Source organism: Chaetodon auriga, chromosome 7 (genome assembly GCF_051107435.1).
Source record: "Chaetodon auriga isolate fChaAug3 chromosome 7, fChaAug3.hap1, whole genome shotgun sequence".
Classification (NCBI taxonomy): Eukaryota; Metazoa; Chordata; class Actinopteri; order Chaetodontiformes; family Chaetodontidae; genus Chaetodon; species Chaetodon auriga.
Window position 1 is genome coordinate 14,701,121 of NC_135080.1, and position 22,816 is coordinate 14,723,936.

The 22,816-nt window shown below is 41.5% G+C and overlaps 1 protein-coding gene and 2 non-coding genes across 3 annotated transcripts in view; 2 read left to right on the top strand and 1 right to left on the bottom strand.

Moving 5' to 3' along the window:
* Positions 1 to 22,816, bottom strand: part of dync2h1 (dynein cytoplasmic 2 heavy chain 1) — a 98,747-nt gene that overhangs the window by 11,528 nt on the left and 64,403 nt on the right. Inside the window, exons 82-90 of the mRNA XM_076735074.1 lie at positions 17,043 to 17,203; positions 15,820 to 15,945; positions 11,831 to 11,941; positions 9,352 to 9,421; positions 8,893 to 8,978; positions 5,547 to 5,622; positions 5,036 to 5,262; positions 4,042 to 4,146; positions 214 to 330 (exon numbers count right to left, since the gene is read on the bottom strand). Coding sequence (XP_076591189.1) covers positions 214 to 330; positions 4,042 to 4,146; positions 5,036 to 5,262; positions 5,547 to 5,622; positions 8,893 to 8,978; positions 9,352 to 9,421; positions 11,831 to 11,941; positions 15,820 to 15,945; positions 17,043 to 17,203 — 1,079 coding nt within the window. The remainder of the gene's footprint in view (positions 1 to 213; positions 331 to 4,041; positions 4,147 to 5,035; positions 5,263 to 5,546; positions 5,623 to 8,892; positions 8,979 to 9,351; positions 9,422 to 11,830; positions 11,942 to 15,819; positions 15,946 to 17,042; positions 17,204 to 22,816) is intronic.
* Positions 20,259 to 20,331, top strand: trnam-cau (transfer RNA methionine (anticodon CAU)). Its single transcript has one exon. It is a non-coding gene; the product is annotated as a tRNA-Met (tRNA).
* trnam-cau (transfer RNA methionine (anticodon CAU)) lies at positions 20,860 to 20,932 on the top strand. Its single transcript has one exon. It is a non-coding gene; the product is annotated as a tRNA-Met (tRNA).

Consider the following 22,816-nt stretch of genomic DNA (forward strand, 5'->3'; position numbering starts at 1 on the left):
TGATGTGGAAATTACAACACGTTTTCCAGACATCATAACACAGTGTTCCTGTGATTCCCGGTACAATTTTAAGGCACGAGGCTAAGATTCAGATGCAGTGACACCTAAAACTTTAGAATTAAGTTGATCAAGATTAAATGTATGGGGCCAGCTTTGTAGTGAATGAGAAGAGTCGGAAAGATGAATTGGGTAAAAAAAAAAAAAAGACCTCACCTGGTTGAGTTTCTTCCACAACAGGAGGATGGGTGAAAGTCCATTCGACCAGAGCTCCCTGTCAAACTTTGAACCTGTTGCTACTGAGCGGCTCAGGATGCGCAGCTGGGAAATCACCTACGAGTCAATCAGTTATCAACACAAATGAAGAAAAATCAGTAAAAAGTTGCAGAAGTAGAACAGAGGTACCTGTTGCCTGAATTAGTAATCTTGAGTGTTGCAGATCTTGTAGTACTTTTGTAAAATGCTGCCCAAAAATAAATGGCCCATGTTGCTTGAAACTTCCTTCATATAATTAGAAGTGTGACGGATGATAAAAACCCTCACAAAAAGGTACGTGTGGTATTTACTAAGTCGCACCTGTCTCCTATGAAAAATGTGCATAGAGTGTGAATAGAGTACACTTTGCTTGCCTGCTTTTGCTCGCTTCACCAAAAACCAATGCATGAGTGATAAAAAAGTTCTTAAAACGCTGTAATAAAATGTCATTGATATCTCTGGTGGCTCCACTCTCCAGTGACAGTCAACACTGTTTCATGTCCTGGAATATTACAAGTGAAAAAAGGCCAAACCCCAAACACATCTCCTAACAGCTCCTTACACACCTAATCAAGCATGCTTAGCTTCAGGCTTAGAGGCCTGGATAGTGCTTTTATCTTGGCTCAGTGTGTGTGTGAGTTTCCATATATGTGTGTGTTGTGAGGAAGGCAGAGCGTCTGATAAATGGCTTTCATTTGGGCCAGGAGAACTCTTTACTAACACCTGCTTTATCTTCACTGCTCAGGAGGGAAAGTATGTGTATATGTGTGTGCACATGCATGCATGTGTGTGTATATGTGTGTGTGTGTGTGTAAGAGAGAGAGAGAGAGAGTGAGAGGAAAAAAGGGAAGGATAAAAAAACCAGATAGCTAATCTAGAACTTCACCCTGACAGCAGTAAAAATGAGGGCAGCTGAGGACGGAGATTTGAAATATATTGGGGTTCAAATATATAGGGATTTAAATATATTAAGATTTATTCTTATCTCAACCAATGACTACCAGGCAGCAACTGCATTTACCATCACAGCCAACTGGGAAGAAGAAGTTACAAGACAATGTCTACGTGCAAGGCAGTTCAGTTTTAATCGCGCTGAGTTCAGTCAATTTAGTCGAGGCTTTCACTTTAATTCAGTGTAATCCAGGATTGTGGTTCATGGATTTAATCAGGGAACTATTTCTCATGGTCTGAGATAAGATGACTTCTGTGCCAAAAAACACAAGCACGGATGTTATTACACCAGATATATAAAGGCACTATCACTGGACTGAACATTAGCATAATTAGATACTTTTGTGATTCTTTCATTTTTGTACTCTATTAATTATGATGGCAGCCCAGTCATACTTTTTCCTTTCCTAATCCCTACATATACAGTACACTCAAAATACTAATGTTTTGCATTGCACATAAAAGCAAATTATGCACACACACATCTGACATCATGTCTATAAACCCAAGGCGATCCTCAGGATCATTCTGTCCCACTTCAGGCCATTCACTCTAAGATTATGCATTTATTTTAAATGGCATCCACCAAAACCACTGACTGCCCCCTGGGCTCTCTTCAGTGTGTGTGTGGTTAAGTGTCCCACCCACAGAAAGTGACAAGGATCTTTAGGGAGAGGAGAGGGCATAAATTAAGTTAAAAAAGAGAGAGGGAGAGAGAGGGAGGGAGAGCATGAACGTGACAGTGACAAATGACAGCAGGAGAGGAGACAATCACAAGTGGAGATAGGTGGAGAGAGACACAGTAACACACACACACACACACACACACACAAGTAGCCTTGTGGGAGTTATGTGAATTAAACTAGGCTGGTGGTTGCAGTGATCAGCAGACCACACTGACAGTATGAATGGACTTAAATGCATTAAAACCCACATGGGAACTGCAATGGTTGAAGTGTTTGCTGAGGATAACTGAACAGAGAAAGACACAAACAAACACGAACGCATCAAACCCGCCTCATCCCGTCCGTCCTATTACTCCCTTTCATTTTTGCTCTATTTTCACGACCAGGTGTAGAAAGTTCTGTTATGAAAGCAGCGATTTTGCTCTTGGAAAAAAAAGGATGAGTGGGAATTAATTTAACATGTTTTGTGCTGTGTGAATCATGCAAAAGCTGGTCACAAAACGAGAGCGGTGCAGCAATACACCTTTCAGTCTACATCCTGTCTCTCGACCGTCTCTCATGATTGTGTCTTCTATCCTTCCCTTTTGGTGCAATCTCGCTCTCTTTCTTAAACACACACACACACAGTTACTGAACACATTTGGTGTATGTGTGTGACTGTGTTGCATTGAGTTACATCAGAATCTGCAGTGACCATCAACTACTACACACACATGTATCCACACACTGACATATCTCAGTATCCTTGTGTTGATCCTCCGTTGCTTAACTTCAGTCTCTAATCAGGGCTCCCTCAACTGCCTTATGCATGACCCCAGTTTTGTGTGCCAGGATTCCTAATTACAGAGAGGCAAAGTTTTTAAAGGGCATATTCAAAAGTTCAAAAATGTATTATGTAGAAGTGGCATTTTTAAAAAAAATTGCTATCAAATATGTACAAATAAGAAATTTTGGTGACCTCCATGTCTGGCGAGTTCAAGGTTGAGAAACCCTCACCTATACCTAAATATCTAACCTCAAGCTTTTGGCCAGTGATATACTTAATAAACGACAGTTTCCCTGTTTGCAGGCTGTTGAACATTGCACTGTTTGTCAAAGTTAAATTATTGCTGCAGTTGTGGATTTTTTAAAACCATCTTGCACTCACAAACCCAATGACAACATAACCTTGACACTGATAAAAGCAGACATGATATTCACTGTGATGGATGACCCATCTAAACCTGGTTTAATGTCTCTGCAAGGTGAATTTTATTTCGTAGTGAAATAAATGGAAACGGATGGCTGCCTGGTATAATACTTTAACCTTAAATTGAAGTCCTGACCTTAAAATAAACTGCTTTTATGTCTCCTGAATGGGGTTGGTTCCCTGCAACATGACTGAGGTTGTGGGTTTGTTTGAAGGATAAACACACGTGTAGTAAGTCACACACTCAAACACACACATACACGGAGTACAGACTGTTAAAACAGAAATAACTGCAATGTCATACAATCCATTGGGGCAGGTTTCACCTACAATCTGTGGAGTAATCACCTGTGTAATTTAAACAGTGATTAGGAGATAAAGTGCCTTTCTGTACAAATAGTGCAGTGATGAAGCAAAAAAAATGGCTGCCAAAGTGAAAAAGTGAGGAACCAAGTGCTTCACTTGCCGACACACTTGCAGTGTGGATATCATCATTGAAATGGCTGGTTATTATTTTTTTTTTGAGGCTGTCATGCAAGTTCACTGGTCTGCAACACTGCATGTTAACAATATACTGGAGTGTCATAACAGAGGAAAATTGCAATAGCTTAGCATGAACAAACAATGTGGATTTTAAAGATGAATTAAAATATGCTCTGATTGGTTCAGCACAGAACACTCTTAATGCACACAATGATCATGATGAGTGTTTGTCTATGTGTGTGCCTGCATGTATGTGGATGCTTGTGCTTCTGTGAGCTTCGAGATGTGCAGTGATGAATGTGCTCTCCGGAGTGTGTATGTGAGTTAGAGAGCACACACATCTACATATTTGTGTGGGCGTATGGAAATAAATGTGCGTGTGTGCCTTTGTGTTGGTATTTCTGCATGTGTGAGGTGGAGATGGAGGGAGTGGTGTGTGCGTTTGTGGGAATAAGCAGGTGTCTGTGTGTGTGGGTGCACCTGGGAGCTGATGATTCTCTGGGAGGATCTCTCTATGTTGGCGGGGAGACCAAAGAATGCAGGTCTGTCATCCTCGGGGAGATTCTCTATTACGTTGCGGTAGTCCTGTGAAGACACACAGACAACTATGGGTCTCACACAGACATGCTGAAGAGAAAGAGGATGTCAACATGGTGTCTATTTTTATCATGGCTCCAAGAAACAAGACAACATTTTAGCATTTCAGCAACATGCGCTACTCAATTGGAAAAGCAACAACTTGTTAGATTGCTATGTGCAAGTATATGATAAATAATGGTGTACGCTCATTAATTAGGTGTGTTTATATGGTTTGATGCAGCTTCTCTAATAATATCCATTTGGCACTTCCACTTACTACTGACCTTTAAATTGTACACATTGTCAATTCAAAGCATACATCTCCACACTGACTTCTTTTGCATAGCAAAGATAGTCTTTCAATGCTTCTGCAGTATACTTATTTACTTATTGCAGTCTGCATCTAATGAACAGTTTTGGGCCTGTATGTCACGTATTTTTTTGTGTATACTAAGCTGTATCGACATAATGCAAAGCAATAGAAAGAACACAGCCAACTGTGTAAACTTGAGGCTAACTAATTGGATGTATTTGTAGTGGCTACTTTATAAACCAACTTCAAATGAAGCTCAACACAGCATGGACTAATGAAACTTCAATACTGACCAAACCACAAATAGTAAATCACATCAGGGAAAAGCTTGGCAGCATTAATTCAGTAGCCTTTCTTGAACTGTTTATGCTTCTCTGCCAGTGCACCTGGGACCATTAGGAAGAGCAGACATTGCGTCTTAAGACTTAAAATACAGAAAAAAAAAACGTTGTGTTTCTTTTTTCTCTGGAGCAGGAATTAATTTCTTGAACATGCACCATGTACCCATCCCTGCAACTGTGAATTAAAATGTGTGAATGCCAACTGTAAATGTTACAACACTGTGTCACCCTGACATCCTACCAATATGGAGCAAGAGTTCGGGAGGCTAATCTGAGGTGGAAAGAAGCGCGTTCCTCCTCTGCTCCTTCTCTGACCGGCTGAGAGGGCGGACGACAGGAGATGTGCAGAGAAGAACTGTTCCAGGTAGGAGCGTAAGATGCGGAGGTCAGAGGGGTTGTCGATGCGTCCACCATAGATGGCACTTTCCAACAGACCGTGGACAAACTCCCATTGAAAAGCTTTCCCTCCTTGAGAGATACCAAGACACACAGACACAAAGACAGCTACAATCATGTGTAATAAGCCCTCACAGAAAAAAGAAGACTAACGTGCACACACATATACAGAGTGCATGCGCTGTGCATACAGAAAGATAGGGAGATACAACAAAGGGCAAATGCTTACGTTCGAAAAGCAAAGCTGAGCTGCCCAATTCATGCCTAAAACCCACAGACTCCACTACTCTTTAACCAGATGTGCTGCAGAGCGGAACTCTCCACTGCATTGTGATGTTTGTTACCAGCACGCCTACCTTCAAAAAGCCTGTCAATGATCTCAAAGCCAGCACGAAGGTCCGACAAAGAAAACTCATAGAACTTAGTCCAACCCTGGAAAAAGCACAGAGGATGACAAGAACAAAAATTACAACATTTTCATTTTACTAATATTCACATGGCTACTATAGTACTAATGCGTTACCTTTAGAATTTGTCAACCAAACAGGAAAAAAAGTCCAGCATCACACATAACGTTTGAGGCTTGAAGGATCATCAATCCCACATATTCCCTTTTTTTCTTAATCTTCTAACAACCATGTGCAAATGTGGTCTTAATTACCCTGACTGCCGTGTTTTTCTATCATAGATATGGAATACACTCACCTGAGAGGTTAAAGACAGCTGATCAGCTAATCAGTAAAGAGTGTGTTGCACTAACGTATTCTAATGTATTTTCAAGCTAATGTATTTTTCAATCTAACATAATGTCTCTTTGGCTCTCATTTTCAGGTTATCTATCCACTGCGTGTATTAGTGATAGTTGAGACAGTTAAATTCAACACATCTGGATGAATTTACTTGCCTCTGCATTGACCTGCTCAAATTTTACACAGCTGCACAGTTGATGCTCTTCAGAAACCCAGCGCAACAAAGGTTTTATAATAATACAGCTCCAATATGAATTGCCATAACAACCTGCTGAAGGGAAAATCTTCAGTAGCTGTTGAATGAAGGCTACTACTGTTAGCCTACAATTCACTCTCTCAGCCTTTCTCGATCCAACCGTCTGCTCACAAGCAAACCGCTTTTTACTTAGTGACTGAATCACAAAAATGAAAATGAGTCCTCGTTTAGCACATATAAAGACATGCTACAGTGAAAAGACAACACAGACAAGACATAATGCAAGCATGTGGAGAGAGCCCGGCATTGAGCATTTCAGAGGAAAAAAGAAAAAATCACAGAAGTGTTCAAACATAATTGAGTGTGAGGGCAGTCTCGGTTTGTAGTATGTGTTTGTTGCACTTCACTGGTATTCAGTCAGCAGGTGTTATCTGCCCACTAATGCTGTGGGTGGATGAGGTGAGGGGTGGAGGAAAGCTGGAGGCATGTTCAGTAATTCTTTGAATGATTAAGTGTATGTGGTTTGTTCATTCTGGACTGTGCAGGGCCGTGTTTCCACTGCATTTGATAAATGTGCTTACATGTGTATGAGTGAGATTGCACTCAGGCATGTATGCGTCTGTTTAATGTAATGGCTGCTTATTCAGTGAATGATTCAATGTATGGGTCTTACAGTATAAAGTTGACTGTGTGTGTGTGTGTCGTGAACACATCCTTTCAATTATTCTGTGACAACATCAGAAAGTGTGCTACTTAGCCGCATGCTCACTAGTTATAATTGGCCACTCTATTTGTAGTCCTATAGCCATCAAACAAAAACCCTGATCTTTCTTGTGCTGTAGTGCTGTGATCACACACACGTACACACTCTCGTTCCTCCATTTGTCTCTTTCCTTCTGTTTCTCTCTCAATGTCTATTTCTGTGTTTTTAAATGAGACATTTTTACAGACATGTAGAAATGATAAAAACGGCAAGAGAATAAATGAGAAGGGGGGGGGGCAGTAGATGAAGCGAGAAGGGAGTAAGTGATGGTGGAGTGGACGAAAGGAGCTGTGACTGTTTCAATAATTGGGTGATCATGTTCTCAGATGAGGAACAACATTACCATCTCAAATGAAAACACTTACTGGAGATTCAATCATTGAATCTCTAGTAAAGCGCTTGTGTAAAGAGAGAGAGAGACAAGGCGACATTAGCCAAGGGAGGGGGACCAGTAAGAAGAAAATGAGGGGAAAACAAGTAAGAAGAAGTGAGAGAATCAAAGGGAGGAGGAACAGAGAGACAAGAAACTCACACAGTATGTGCTTCCTGCATGGCAGTTTTGAATGTTTACATTCAACTATAGGCCACACTACAGGGGAATGGTTAATGGGGACTACTGAGACCAAGCCTGAGGGAGTCGGAGACGCAGAGTGAGGAGAAACGTGTGTGTGGCAGATTATTTACAAAAAAAAACATGTTCTTTGCTCCAGCTCTCCCCAGAGTTTGGGTTTATTGAGAGGGTATTGATTGCATGTTGGCTGAGCAGACAAAAAGAGGTACCTTCCTGGTGTAACTGCAGACATGTCATATTATTGGATTGGACAGACCACTCTGAGGCATCAAAGGGACAAATGAGTCCCAGTGCATGTTAAGACTCCTCGCAAGCTACCAAACTGTGAGGGCAACTATTTAAATTGACAAGTAGAGACATGACATGGTAAACTGCAGAAAGTATCAAGTAATTACGGGTACAACCACATCTTCTTTACACTTGTGTAAAAATGTCTCTGGGTCTTCGTATTTGATTAGTTGGGACTCGCGCTGCTCATTCTTTTCGATTTGTTATCTATTTTGTGCTGAATAAATAGTCTGGTTGTCTCTATAGGGATGCAAATGGTGTCACTCTTTACAGCCTGTTATGTGGAGATGATTTACCACCAGCGCTGTGGTTCAAATGAGCAAATGCTGCTCAGCCTCTAAACATTTTGAGCTGATTCTGGCACATGTTAAACACACCATTTTGATTCATTTGGGGCTGTTGTGAATACTGTTAAAGCGGCGTTACACTTCAGTTTAAATAATAGAGTAATTACTAACATCACATGCAGTGGGTCAATAAAATCCATTTTCAGTCGACACTTATAATACTTCTCCTTTGAAATACCTGACCTGACATTTTGGTCCACAAGCAGTGTGCCTGAGAAGTATCAGGTGGAGAGATTGCTCTCAAGCCTCACCATTGTGTGTTGTGTGCATGTTGACCGGCAGGGAAGTTTACAACAAAGACTAAAATTCATGCACACACACACACACACACACATCCATAGCCACACACACGTAAAACACACACGAAGACTCTGCCGGAGGCACAGCAAAAAGAGCGAGCAGGCTTGCTATCTACGCTGGTCAGTGAGGACAAAGAGAACTGATCTCTGGGGTAATTTTTGTTCCTCTTTCTGTTGGTGTTCACGTGTAGACTACGACTTATTTTGTCAGTGTAACTTCCTCCCTGCGGATATCAGGTCTGTATAGTTTGTGTATTTGTTTTTAATGACTAGAAATGGCAAGGAAATAAGAATAATAAATGATGCACCTGTGACAACCACTGTGAAGAGCATTCATAAAGAAAGCTTCTGCATCTGGGACTGTTACAACATTTGCACAACTGCTGTATTTTTCCTCTTTTAAATAGCTTTGTAGTGTTTCAGTATCCTGAAATGAAACTGTAGAACTATGACCACTTCTGTCTATGTTGGGGTGTTTGTGTATTTTACCTGTGGTATGTACTTGCGTCTCTCTTGGCAGACAGCATGGAACCAAGCCAAACAGAATAGAGACTGAGCTCTGGCCAGGATGCCTCCTACACACAACAATCAACAACATGTCAGAACCAAAATAACTATAATAATCAATCATTTTCAGAGTGTTTTATAAACCTTGAGGGCAGTTATTTATTCTAATTATTATTAATATAGATAGTAGTAGGATTAATATCATTATTATTAATCAAAAAATATGCAACAGAGAGCACTGATAGCAGAATCAAGCATGCTGTATTCTGCTATAGATGGCTTAGACAGTTTTCACTGCTGTGCTGTTAAATAATAATCATAATAATAATCATACACTGAAATCACAATGAGTGATCACTGTAACACCTCATTTATGTTTAAGAACATAAATCTGAGAAGAGAAGAGAAGAGAAGAGAAGAGAAGAGAAGAGAAGAGGACACCTTTACTGATCTGCTCTGGAGTCCATGACTCATATGTTCTCAACAGATTCTTCTTCAAACCGGGAGGAGCCTGGAGATGGGAAAGAAAGGGAGGACAGACACGGAAGTGACAAGGTAAAGAAGGACAGAGGGGAAGGGGAAGGGGAAGACAGGATTTTATTCCAATGGAATCTTCTGCAAAATCCTACAGAAGTTGTAAGGTCCAAACATAGTGCTGTCACACAGGCACAGAAACATGGCAAAACATCGGGAGACATTAATCATGATTGACAGACTTGTGTGCTGCATGGTAAGATGGTAAGGGGCATGCTGGGCAGCACAACAAAGAAAACACTCAAGAAAAACAATAAAAAAACAGAGCTGGGATCTGAACCCAGGATCTCATGTTTACTAGACATGTTTACCAGACTAGAAACTAAAGGACCACAGCGCCCTACCCACATGTTCCCTATACATTTGCATCACATCTACAAATTTGCAAACAAGTTTGTATGTAGAGCAAATGTATGTGTCGATGTCTTAGTGAGCATTCAAGAAGAGTAATCACAATGAAATCTTGACATGGAGGCCATGACACAGTTTCAGTGTGTTGATAGCATTTTAAAACATGAAAGTAAAAAAAGCCCAAATCCCTCTATGTTATAGTAATATGTGAGCTTATAAATGTGAGACTGGGAGATAAAATTTTGAGAACTGGGTAGTTTTATCCAGACATCCACAAATGTATGATTCCCAAATCTAGTTTATCAAATATGTGTGCCTGGCAAGAGCAGAAAGAAGCTGTGAAATGGAATTCGGGACGTGTCATGTTGAGTCTTCTCACAGTCTGTTTGGTGTTGTTGTGTTTTTGCCTTCAGTATGTCAGTGTGCAGGACCAAACAACACTTGACCACATGTAAAAAGCCTTTCTGACATTACAGAATTCTCATATAACTTTAGCCAAAGAAAAAAACAAAACTGGATGAGTCTGACAACACTGAATGAGCAAGGGGAAGAGCAAATAGATCACATTAAGTCTAAGTTATTTGCAGCTCACAATCAGTGTCTCTGGGAAGTACAACAAGAGTCTAGGAATAAACTGGAAAAGCATTGTTTGTTCAGGGTTGGACACCCAATAGCTATTACCACGAGGAAGATTATGACCTCAGCCCATAACAGTGAGTGCTGCTCTTACACACACACACACACACACACATATATATAAAAAAAATATATAAATTCCTCTGGCTACAGCACGGTCTGTTTCTAATAGAGACAATGAGCGTACTGTATATTGAAATCAGTTCACACACTGAACATTTGGTACTTCCATCTGGAGGTTTTGATAATACGCACTGTCAGTAATGTGTATGTGCTAAATTTGCCAAAACTGGCAAAGTCTCTACATATGTTAACAGCTTCAGTAGATTAAATGTATTAGCAAGGTGCTGTGCTTACTTGTTTCTGCTGCGGCAGAACAGTTTCCCCATGTGCATCACTGAAGATTCACACGTTCATTCATTATCTCTACTTTTAAACACTAACAATTTGATTATCCTTTTTGTAACTTTGAGTAAATTGTGTATTTTACATCGTAAATGCATTTGTAGAATTTTAGATTTGCTCATGAGAGGACGATTTACACTTTAAGTCTAATGCACTGTGAACTCAATATATTTACCGACTGAAGCTTCAATATGAAACTGCAAAGGGGAGTTGAGTGTATATAAGGTATTTGGGGTTGGGTGGAGGATCTATAGTAGCTATAGTTTTGACCGTAGTTTAGTAATTGTGCTGTTGCTACACTAGGTTGAACATAAGATGCTCATTGTGGTGTGTGTGTCTGTGTGTAGCTGTGGCATGTATTGGCACTGGACTGTAAGTTGACATCTATTCCTTTTATGCTGTTTATATTGTTATGCTCTTTATCTTTATCTTGTAGGTGTGAGATATTTGACACTGCAGTCCAGAAATAACATATTACAGTAACTTGGTTATCACTGGTGATGTGTTCAGCACATGTGTGCATACATATACAGTATGCCAATAAGTCTGTGTCTGAGAAAGGGAAAAGACAGACACACAGAGAGAGAGGCTGTTTGTGCAGCATGCTTGGCTGCTGAAGCAGCTAACCCCTTGAGCAGGACTCCAATCAGAAAGACACTAAAGCACGCATCACTAACACAAAAGCTGCAGGCTTCTGCCTCTCCTTACAAAAGTACAGTATATGTGGCCACAATGCGTATGTAGCCATTATACAGGGGATAAAAGACACACAGTCATGAATACACACGGCATTTGAAAGTCCTTACACACCCTACACTCTAATGAGCATGCCATAACCCAGTGACATGGCCCACATTAATGAGCATTTGTACCCAGTGCGCCAACAAGAATGTGTGGCTGCGTGTTTGTGTGTAAACCTCATCCTGAGCTACTGTAGGAGTATAAAAGTGCTACTGTTTCTAAACCTGTATGTTAGTGGTGAATGTGTGAGTACCTCGTAAGTGATCTTGAGGCTGGACTGCAGCAGTATGGGAGGAAATCTGGGGTGAACTTCTGCTGTCAGCCAGAGACGAAAGCCTTCTTTGGGATGAAGCACATTTAGCTCCTGTGAAGGAGGAAGAGGTAATATGAGACCAGACTACTTGTGCAGTAGTATCAGGCAGTATATACGGTATTTCAAAGCACAAAACTCACTCATTAGTTTGAGCAGTGAGTGAAGACTTGAGCCTTTGATTGTGCACATTGTCCGTACATTGCATCGTCATCAATTTTCTAAACTTCTTATTATTTCATATCCACAACAGCAGACCCCAACAGCAAGAGTATTAACTCTTGGATATGTTCGACCTTTATTTATACACGGTGATCCAATGAGAGCTGTTAAGGCTTTAGCAGGAGTACCCTGTGTATATAGGAAAATAAATGAAATACAGAATACTGGAAGGAAGATAGTGATTCTAGTATATATCTAGTATATAGATAAAACACAGATTCTCCACAATGACAAACCATTCACTCTCTCGGTCTCTGTCTCTGCGCATCTCTTCTTTTCACCGTCTCCATCACTGTCCCTTCATCTCAAGTTCAAGCTTACTTTCTCTCACTTCTCTTCTTACATTCCTCCCCCGTCTTTCTATCTTTCTCAAAGATTTGTGGTTAAAAATAGCATGCTGGCACCTCGGGGTCTTGTGTCATCTGATTTGGTACACACACACACAAACACACACACACACACACAAGCACGCATGCACGCACACGCACACACTCAATTGTAATCAATGTGTTTCTGCATCATTTGGAACCTAATTCACTCTCATGGAAGCACACATGATCACAGAAAATCAAAGAACACAGAAACTGACATCCCTCGAAGAAAACTCCTCTGTCTCTCATTGTCTATGCATGTGTGTATGCGTGTGTGTGTGCATGTGTCTGAAGTGTTGTCAACCAGAATCCCACTGGAACAAATGATGGTATTGCGAGGGGATGCAAGACAGAGACATTAACAAGGAAGAAGAAAGGATGGATAGACACAGAGAAAGGAGGAGGAGGAGGAGGAGGAGGACACACACACACACACACACACACACACACACACACACACACACACACACAGAGTGAGAGACAGAGGATTTTACTGTGAGCACATCAAAACCTGTCTTTGTTATTGTATAGTATATAATACAGGTGGGCAGACAGGCTGTAGTTTGCAGTTGCACACATAGATATTCAAACTCAACAGGCGTTTTTTGGCACATGGAAATTTATATTTGCACACTAAAGATAAGAATCATAAGATAAAGTAACTCCTGATACAATCCTATCACAACGCTTGGACCGACGATAATGAACATCTGAAAGATATGACATACATCGTTAATTATGTCATGGCTTATCACCGGCAGACAGACAGAAATCTAGATCGGTGGATAGATTGAGAGTTATATCTATAAGTAGAGGGATGGAGTGTGTGATGTGAAAAATGAAAGAGAGAAAACAGTGCAAGTGGAAGAATGTGAGTAGACAGGGATGAGAGGACATCTGCACTGCCAACTTCAATTATGAACACTGACCGCTCTCCTTCTCCGCCTCTCCTCCCTTTTCTCTCCTCTCTCCAACTGACCAACTGGTTTAGAAAAGGAGGGAAGCACTGGAGAGACAGATGGCGAGAAGTAGCTGGAAAATTCAGACACTGCACTGAGAAATACAGTAAGACAGAGCAGATGGACACGGCTGCAGAAACGGAGGCAGATACTAAAACAAAGTCCTCTTTTCCACAATATCCACATGTCTGCTAAGGCTCAGTTCATCTCTCCCTACTTCCATCCTTTCACATTAACTGTGTCTTCACTCTTTCTTTCCTATACTCCCTGTCTCCCTCGTTCCCCTTGTTGCATCAGTTTTTCATTTCAAGCTCGACTGCCGAGACCCCAACCTCATCGGCTGCTGTGCAAAGAGCCAGACAAAGAAACAGCGAGAGAAAGAGAGACAGACAGGCTGAAAGAGAGTTTGAGTTATACAATATGGTGCGAGAAGATAGCCGGGATATCGAGGTGGAAACAAACAGAGACAAACAGGGAGAAAAAGGCAAAATTAAATACTAGCACGAGGAGGGAGAAGAGAGCGCAAGAGGAGCGGAGAGGGACAAGAGCAGAGCAGAGCTGTAATAATCTATGGTTTAAGTCACACTGGGAGCACAGACAACTCAGGACAGGAGGGATCTCTGGCTAACCCCAGGGCACACACTTTCACTCACACACACACAGGTGAGGGCTGACACACGCACACAAACACAGATACAGACACACACACGCACAAACACACACAGACACACACCAATCACTGCCAGCAGCTGTGCCTTCCAGTGAGATATGACCTGCTACAGTGACACAGCACTAAACAGAACCCCAGGAAAAGCTCATGGACACAAATAAACACAAAGTGGAAGACACATATCAGCCCACTTACAATTGGTAACACACACATTTCTTTTGCCTCCCAAAAATGCTGCAACATGCTTTATGCCATGTGCACACAATGACACTTACGTATTTCCAGTAATGCAATACAAAAATATACATATTTACTTCAGATAGCTAAAGATATACGTCAATGCTAGTCAACCCTGTCTTCAGCATTTAGCCACAAGTTCTCAACCACATCGTACATTCTGTTCTCTCTTGACAAATACGAGGGAAAGCATCTTTTTGCATGCATGGTCCATTCCTCACAATCTTCTCCAGATAATATCTATTATGTCCAAAAATCCAGAGTTCATTGTGTCCAAGAGGGACATTTGATCCTGTGGTCGGTGCTCATAAACTTTGCACCTCCATGAGGATAAGAATTCCTCTGTGGGGTTGAGGAATGGAGAGTGAGAGTGACAGCACCCTGGGATGGGCTGTGAACTACTCTGTGACTGGAAGTGGTGAAATGTCACATCATGCCATATATATCCATTCTCAAAGTTTACCTAATATGCCCCCTTTCCGCTTTCTCCTTTCCTTCTTTTTAGATGTAGACGGAGCAGAATGGAGCAAATCCTAGTCTGATAAAGTGCAATTTTGTGTTACGCTAAGTTTTGAACCTAAATTTGTTTGCCACTTTTGCGTGAGCGGTTTTTGAGTGCCGAAGCAAGCATGATACAAACTCACATATACTGTATGTACATGTATGCCCACAGACAAAAACACACACACAGAAAGACAGACAAATAAACAAAGACACATGGGAACAAACAGCCACACAAATAACACAACGGTGACTAACATGGGCCGACAGGTAGAGAGCAAAATGTGTAAATGCAGGCAAAGGACAGAAGGTAATGTTAGATATGGAAACTTGGGCAGCTAGCAGAATGTGGGCTTGTGTTCCTGCATTCTTGTGTTTGTGTATGTAGCAGTGTTTTAATATTATAGACAACCACTGACAAAGCGGGGTGAAACAAGAAATTACATATACACTTTATGTACGTAACATCCTTCAAGCTCCCCGTTTCCACTGACCCAAACTCTGCCAGTTCGTCACTGTGGGCTTGAGATGATCTGAGGAAGTGCTTGATTCACAAAACCCATTTCCTAGACTTAACTTACAGCACTTATTTCACTGTTTATTGGACCCTTTTCTTGGTTTTACCTTTTGCACTTGTTATAGTCACATTGCTGAATCATTCCATCGTGTATTGGAACTACATGATAAACACTTTTTGTTTATCTCTTGTAATTTGGCTTTTCCCAACCACAGCTACTGAAGCACATCATATTTTGCGCAAATATGGCAGCAGCATATCATTTCACAGTGTTTGTTACTGCAACGCCAATGTGGACAGACACATATAGAGTCCCCGTAGGGTAATGAGTTGATTTCAACCCTCCTGATCACAAAGGGTCCTTGGCAGGTGCTACACTCCAAAAATTTGAGATAGCACAATATTAAACACAACCCCTATCAACCAATAAGCCTTACTCCACGCAGAGTACCTACTTTTTCCAGGAGGGGTAGCCATGTAGTGACAAGGTGAAGGTTTTTCAGGCAAAGCCAGTCTCCATTTCGGGAACATTCTCTGAGCATTGCTAAGGCCACATCAGCCTGTCCCTGACCCATAGAGATCTAGAGACAGAGAGAGCGGAGGAGGGTAGGAGGAGGCAAGAAACAGAAGCAGTGAGGTGGAAAATGTGATTCCACATTGTCATTTCTGAAAAGTTAGGCGCAGATAATCTGATTCAATATTTTAATTCATCTCTTTCCTCAGTGGGAGAAACTATGAAATACTTGCAAAGTGAGGTTCCCAATGGGATTTCTATCAATCAAGTTCCCACACAGAGGCCAGGCACTCACAACCAATGTGATTTATATTCATATGTAACAAATATAACTTAGAGTAATGCACTCATATGAGTAGGATGCAGTGTGCACATCTTCAGTGGGTTTTCTTGTATTTGGTCAAAGTTTCAATGGGATTTTCTATGAGATGTCTAAATATTCTTGGATAAAACACACACAGAGCTACAAAGTCAAATATATCTGAAAACTTTGAGCTGATTGTGAGTAGGTTTGCATACTTAAAAAGAAAAAAGACACCAAAAAAAACTATATTTTGAAAGTAATGAATAACATCTATATATTTTTTGGCAAGAAGTCACAGTCATTTAAAACTGAAGGATGGACCATAAATCCCTTAGAACTATAACTCAAACTGGAATGAAGGAACATGTCAGCTAAAGCAATGGTATGGCTTTTTTATGTGCAGATTCTTTTTCAAGGCACAGGTGCAGAAGCTACTGTACATCAGACAATACTTGTTAGTATGATACATTTCTTTGTGGGTTTTGTCTCTTCGGGGGATTTGTTAATAATTCCGAAAAGATAAAACAATACCAGCATTGTTCGTGAAGAGCTGTATTAACCACATAGTGAATAACAGCAGGTGTGTAGGAGTGTCTTGCAAGGGCAGTTTTCTCAGACTGCTTGCTGTCTTGAAATAAAGTACAATTGATGAATTCTACTGGCAGAACATTATCAAGTGCTATACCTCAAACTGTGTTTCAATACAGCATTCAAGAAGCTGCAGCAATCTTGTTTTCCCCATTTGTTGCATGCACAATAGACGTCTGTAGATCAGATCTTGGTAGTCTTTTGAAAAAAAAAATCTCCTTGCTCTTGCTAAACTGCCATGATTTCTCCCATTTATTGCAGTTATTCTCTACCTCATGATAGTTGTCCCTGCCCACGGTTTCAGATGCTAGTTCTGCAAGTTCCTGGGAAGGATCTGCCCCCGGAGAGATGATGATCAACACCGGCTCCCATTCCAGTGTCTCAGTGTATAGACGTCGCAGGTTCAGAGGAGGAGGGGAGAGCTCTTTCATACCTGTAGAGAGAAGGAGATAGGAGGATAATGAAGAATGAGAAAGAGTCATTTAAGTTGACATGCTACTCAAAGTCAAAGTGACTGGATCTACTGCACAGGGTCCACCAGGAGGGGACAGAGGAAAGGCAAAAAAGGTCAATGCTTTTAAGTAGCGGCAAAGGGACATTTGGTGATGGTAGAAGGGGGGCTCAGGTAGGGCAGACAAATCAAGTGGGAAAAGATGACAGGGAGACAGGGGAAGGCATGAACATTGGTAGACAGTACCTAAAGGGGGTGGGATGGGGGGTGATAGGGAAGGGGTTGGGGAAAAGAAAAAAAAAAGGTAGAAGAAGAAGGAGAGCAGAAGGGAGGCAATGATGTAGAAAGGGAGAGAGGGCATACGAGGAAGACAGTGAGACAGAGCAAGAGAGATTAGGAGGGCGATGTGCTGTGCATACTGAGTGCTAGGTATGCACCAGTATTCATCACACATCGCACAAGAATACCTTGTCAGCCCCCTGGTGTTGAGAAGCCAGGCTCTTTGTGTATACGTCTGAGTGTGTGCCTGCATGTGTGTGTTTCCTCACTGAGCATTAGGCTCTAATCCTGCTGTAATATATTGAATCGCATATCAGATATGAGTTAATAGTGACACACAAGCGCACGCAATACAAGCGCAGACAATGTGAGTGGCTGTGTTAAAAATTCCGCTGCAACGTTATTCGTGCACATATCAGTGGGTATCTCTTTCAGACACAAGCGTGCATGCATACGTGTGTACACACGTGCACACACACGCTCGCATGTGTGCGCGCGCACACGCACAGAGCGCTGTCTTCTGTGGTTGAGATGACTGCTCCAGCCTGAACATTCTTTTGGTGTCTGCTGCCAAATGCAATCTGCCGCACCAAAGTACACATATGCACACACACAAGGTCTTCGTAGAGAACATCTCAGAGTGACCTTTTGTTGCATCACCATGGCAACACTAAGAAAAACAGTCATCTGACCACATGGCTTGTGATGTCTGACTGCAAAAAAAAAGGGAGCATTTACAGAATGTGCGCGTGCACAAATACATACACGACTACCTTTGACATGGGCAGGTAATCAGTATTCGTGCAGCAGACCAGCATCCGCTGTCTGTGAATAGCAAAGTTCACCTTGGCTTTTATGACACACAATCAGGGCAAAGAAGAGCCAAGAAAAAGACAGTGCCACGGTCTCCCTATGGTTCAAACACTGCTTAGTGGAGGAAACACTGAATGGCTAAAAATTAATGAGGACTTGTGACACTTTGTCACACAGAAACACAGGACATTTCTATATATTTTTTTATATTTCTAAAATCATTGTATTTGACGGGATACATTTGCATTTAAATGCTGATTGATGGTGTCTTCTTGGATGGATGATGAATGATAAGACAGAGAGAAAGAGGGATGTTTTTATGTGTATGTGAAAGAGTGTTTGTATTTTTGAGAAGCAGAATGAGCAAGCCAGTGAGCAAGCACAAGTGTGTGTGGTTGTGTTCACCCAGGCATGCCTGTGTGTGAGAGCAGTGCCCAGGCCTGGACTGGGGGGATTGAGTGAGATTAGCTGTAAGAGGATTACAGACCATGCCTCATTAGCATACTGATTTACAGCCAAAAACACATACACGTACACACAAAATCTTCTTCTCTCCTGTCCCTGTTTTTATCTCACGCTCTCATTCAGAGCCACACTCTCACCCACATCATGCAACTGTACACACACGACACCGTCGTCAATGACTTGCTGATCAAGGAGTGTGAGGACTCTCTGTTTTATCAGGATGGAGTTGATGTGTTTTATTTGAGCTGCCCGTAGACAAACAGGAGGAGAGACGATGAAGTCACACATGCCATTGGAGAATGAGCTCAAAAGACACGTACCTATACAGAATAAGAGAGCTAAGAGATGAGCTCAGGAGGACAGATACGCACGCACGCACGCGCACGCACACACACACACACACACACACACACACACACACACACACACACACACACACACAAATACATTGTCACACATACAAAAGATAGAATGTTATCTTGAATGGCAATTGTTTAGGTTTTCACATATTTGACAAAAGCTCCAATAGCGTCGTTCGTACAGTTGGTAGCAGCTCAGTCTAATGAGTACAAGTCTCACACGGGACATCTGTTTTAAGAAAATGAAGTATGTGGATGCAAGAATGAGAATCTTAAGTCCCAATAAAACAAGCGAATATCATACAGACGGTCAAGCATGAAGACATAAACTGATGGACAATCTTAAACACAGATATTAAAAAAGGTGCAAACAAAGGCTTGAGCATCACCCTCAACGAGCTAGTATTATTATTAGCACTCTGGAGCAGCTGCACAACAGCTGATGCTGAGTTTTAGTCAATAGAGCTCTTGGTATCAGTCGAAAGCAAGATAGTCATAGTAGTCTGGCTCACCAAAGTGCCCTCTCCTCTGTCTGTCTGTATTTTCTGCCATCCATCCTTTTGTGGAACCACCTTATTTCCTCCAGGGCACTTTTAAATGTCCACTTGTGAAATGATTTGGGTGTGAAACTGTTTTTGGAAAAATGGGAAGTCTGAACATCTTCAGCTCCATGTCAGCTGAGCACCTCCATGCAGTGATGAAGACTATGTCATATGATTAAAAGCTGCAGAACGAGCACATAATTAGACGTGTTCAGATCATTTTCTCAATTGTGGTTTGCAAGGACAAGAATTAACTGTCAAGTTGAATTTTTGTTTTGACACTCATCCATGCACACACATTCACCACTGACTGAACTGACGACCTCATGCACTGCGATGTTAATTCTTTACTGCATTTATATTGTCATTCTCATGTTTCTTTCAACCTGTGCTCGCCCTTTTTTTTTTGTCAACAATCAACTCACAAGCTAACATACACAAGAAGTTTTACAAATGAAGAGAACTGTCAAGTGTCTAACTGCCTTGTTGGTACAGGAGTTGGACATTTTGAAGAAAATCAAGTTACCCCACAGTCACAACAGTGACAACTCATCTCAATCATAATTTCCATGTTTTCAAGCCTCGTTGGCGCAGTAGGCAGCGCGTCAGTCTCATAATCTGAAGGTCGTGAGTTCGAGCCTCACACGGGGCATCTGTTTTGAGGTCACATGATAACATGACATGGTACATTCAGGAAAAAATGTATGAAAAACATACAACTGCAACAACAATCAAAGAACCCGTTGGATGGATTAGTTGTGAAAATGTATCTTGTGACAACAACACAGAATAATGGAGACACAAACTACATACTGTCAACATTACAAACACACCAACATTCCTTCAGTAGTGTTTCACTGTTGGCTGTGCATCTGAAACTGTCCTGGAACTGCTCTCAGGCCAGCATCTCTCCCACTCGTCTTTGCTTGTTTTACGCTATGCGGCACAAATCTGAGGCCATACCTCACACTCATCCATGCACACACACTCACCACTGACTGAACTGACGACCTCATGCACTGCGATATCATTTCATTGTTGTATTTATATTGTCACTCTCATGTTTCTTTCAACCTGCACTTGCCCTCTTTTGTCAGCCGTCAACTCACAAGCCAACATCCAAAAAGTCAAGTTAGTCCACAGTGACAACTCCTCTCAATCATAATTTCCATGTTTTCAAGCCTCGTTGGCGCAGTAGGCAGCGCGTCAGTCTCATAATCTGAAGGTCGTGAGTTCAAGCCTCACACGGGGCATCTGTTTTAAAGTCAGATGACAACGCAATGCAGTATATTCACATAAATATGAAACATAATCAACAAAAAACATAGAACACTGGCAGCTTTCCAGTGAAAATGTATCTAGTCACAACAAATAAAATTGTGTTTTAAACTCAGATGAAAAACAGACAACCGATGATAAAAATCAAAGAATTTCAAAGAGGCCTCATGTTGGGCTTCCCAGTGAAAATGTATCACGACACAACAAAACAGGATAATGGAGACACAAGCTGTACACCGTCCCCCAAGGCATCCCCCAAGGTTCAGTTCTCGGCCCCCTCCCCTTCATGAAAGTCTCACATTGGATGGATTTGTTGTGAAAATGTATCTTGTGACAACTACACAGAATAATGGAGACACAAACTTCATACTGTTGAAAGTAATGTAGCATGTATGTGGTGTAGGAAGAGTCAGTTAGTGTCTCAACAGTTGAACTTGCATTTTAAAACATTAGAAATACACCACCATTCATTCAGTAGTGTTTCATTACTTATTGTGCATCAGTGAGTCTGAGAGCTCTTATCAGGCCAACATCTAAGCCTCTTGTTTTGGTTTTAGACGATGCAACGTAAATCTCTGAGAACATACCTCACTGTCATCCATGCACACACATTCACCACTGACTGAACTGAGTAGCTCATGCATTTTTTCTTTATTGTATTTATGCTGTTAGTCTCACGTTTCCTTCAACCTGCGCTTGCCTTCCTTTCGATCACAACTGTCATTGTTTCAAGCCTAGTTGGCGCAGCAGGCAGCGTGTTTGTCTCATATTGTAATGTAAGAATGGACTCTCAATGACTGAACTCACATATGAAAGCATTACAAACACACCAGCATTCCTTCAGTAGTGTCTCATTGTTGGTTGGCCATCTGTCATTGTCCTGGAACTGCTCTCAGACCAGCATCTCTCCCACTCCTTGTTGCTGGTTTAAAACTATGCCTCACACTCATGCATGCACACACATTCACCACTGACTGATCTGACGACCTCATGCGCTGCAACGTCATTTCATTTTTGTATTTATATTGTCACTTTCATGTTTCTTTCAACTTGAGCTTTCTCTCTATTGTAAACGGTGAACTCCTCCACTAATATGAACAAGAAGTTTAACAAACAAAGAGAATAAACAATTCTTTCAAAAGTGATGAATGAACTGTCAATCTGAATTGGTGTTGCTCACCTCTAAAGATATGACAAGAGCCCTAACTGCCTTGTTGGTACAGGAGTTGGACATTTTGAAGAAAATCAAGTTACCCCACGGTCACAACAGTGACAACTCCTCTCAATCATAACTTCCATATTTTCAAGCCTCGTTGGCGCAGTAGGCAGCGCGTCAGTCTCATAATCGAGCCTCACACGGGGCATCTGTTTTGAGGTCACATGATAACACAACGTGGTACATTCAGGAAAAAAATGTATGAAAAACATACAACTGATGACGACAATCAAAGAACCCAAAAGATGGCTCACGTTGGATGGATTAGTTGTGAAAATGTATCTTGTGACAACAACACAGAATAATGGAGACACAAACTACATACTGTCAACATTACAAACACACCAACATTCCTTCGGTAGTGTTTCACTGTTGGCTGTGCATCTGAAACTGTCCTGGAACTGCTCTCAGGCCAGCATCTCTCCCACTCGTCTTTGCTTGTTTCACACTATGCGGCACAAATCTGAGGCCATACCTCACACTCATCCATGCACACACACTCACCACTGACTGAACTGAAGACCTCATGCACTGCGATATCATTTCATTGTTGTATTTATATTGTCACTCTTATGTTTCTTTCAACCTGCACTTGCCCTCTTTTGTCAGCCGTCAACTCACAAGCCAACATCCAAAAAGTCAA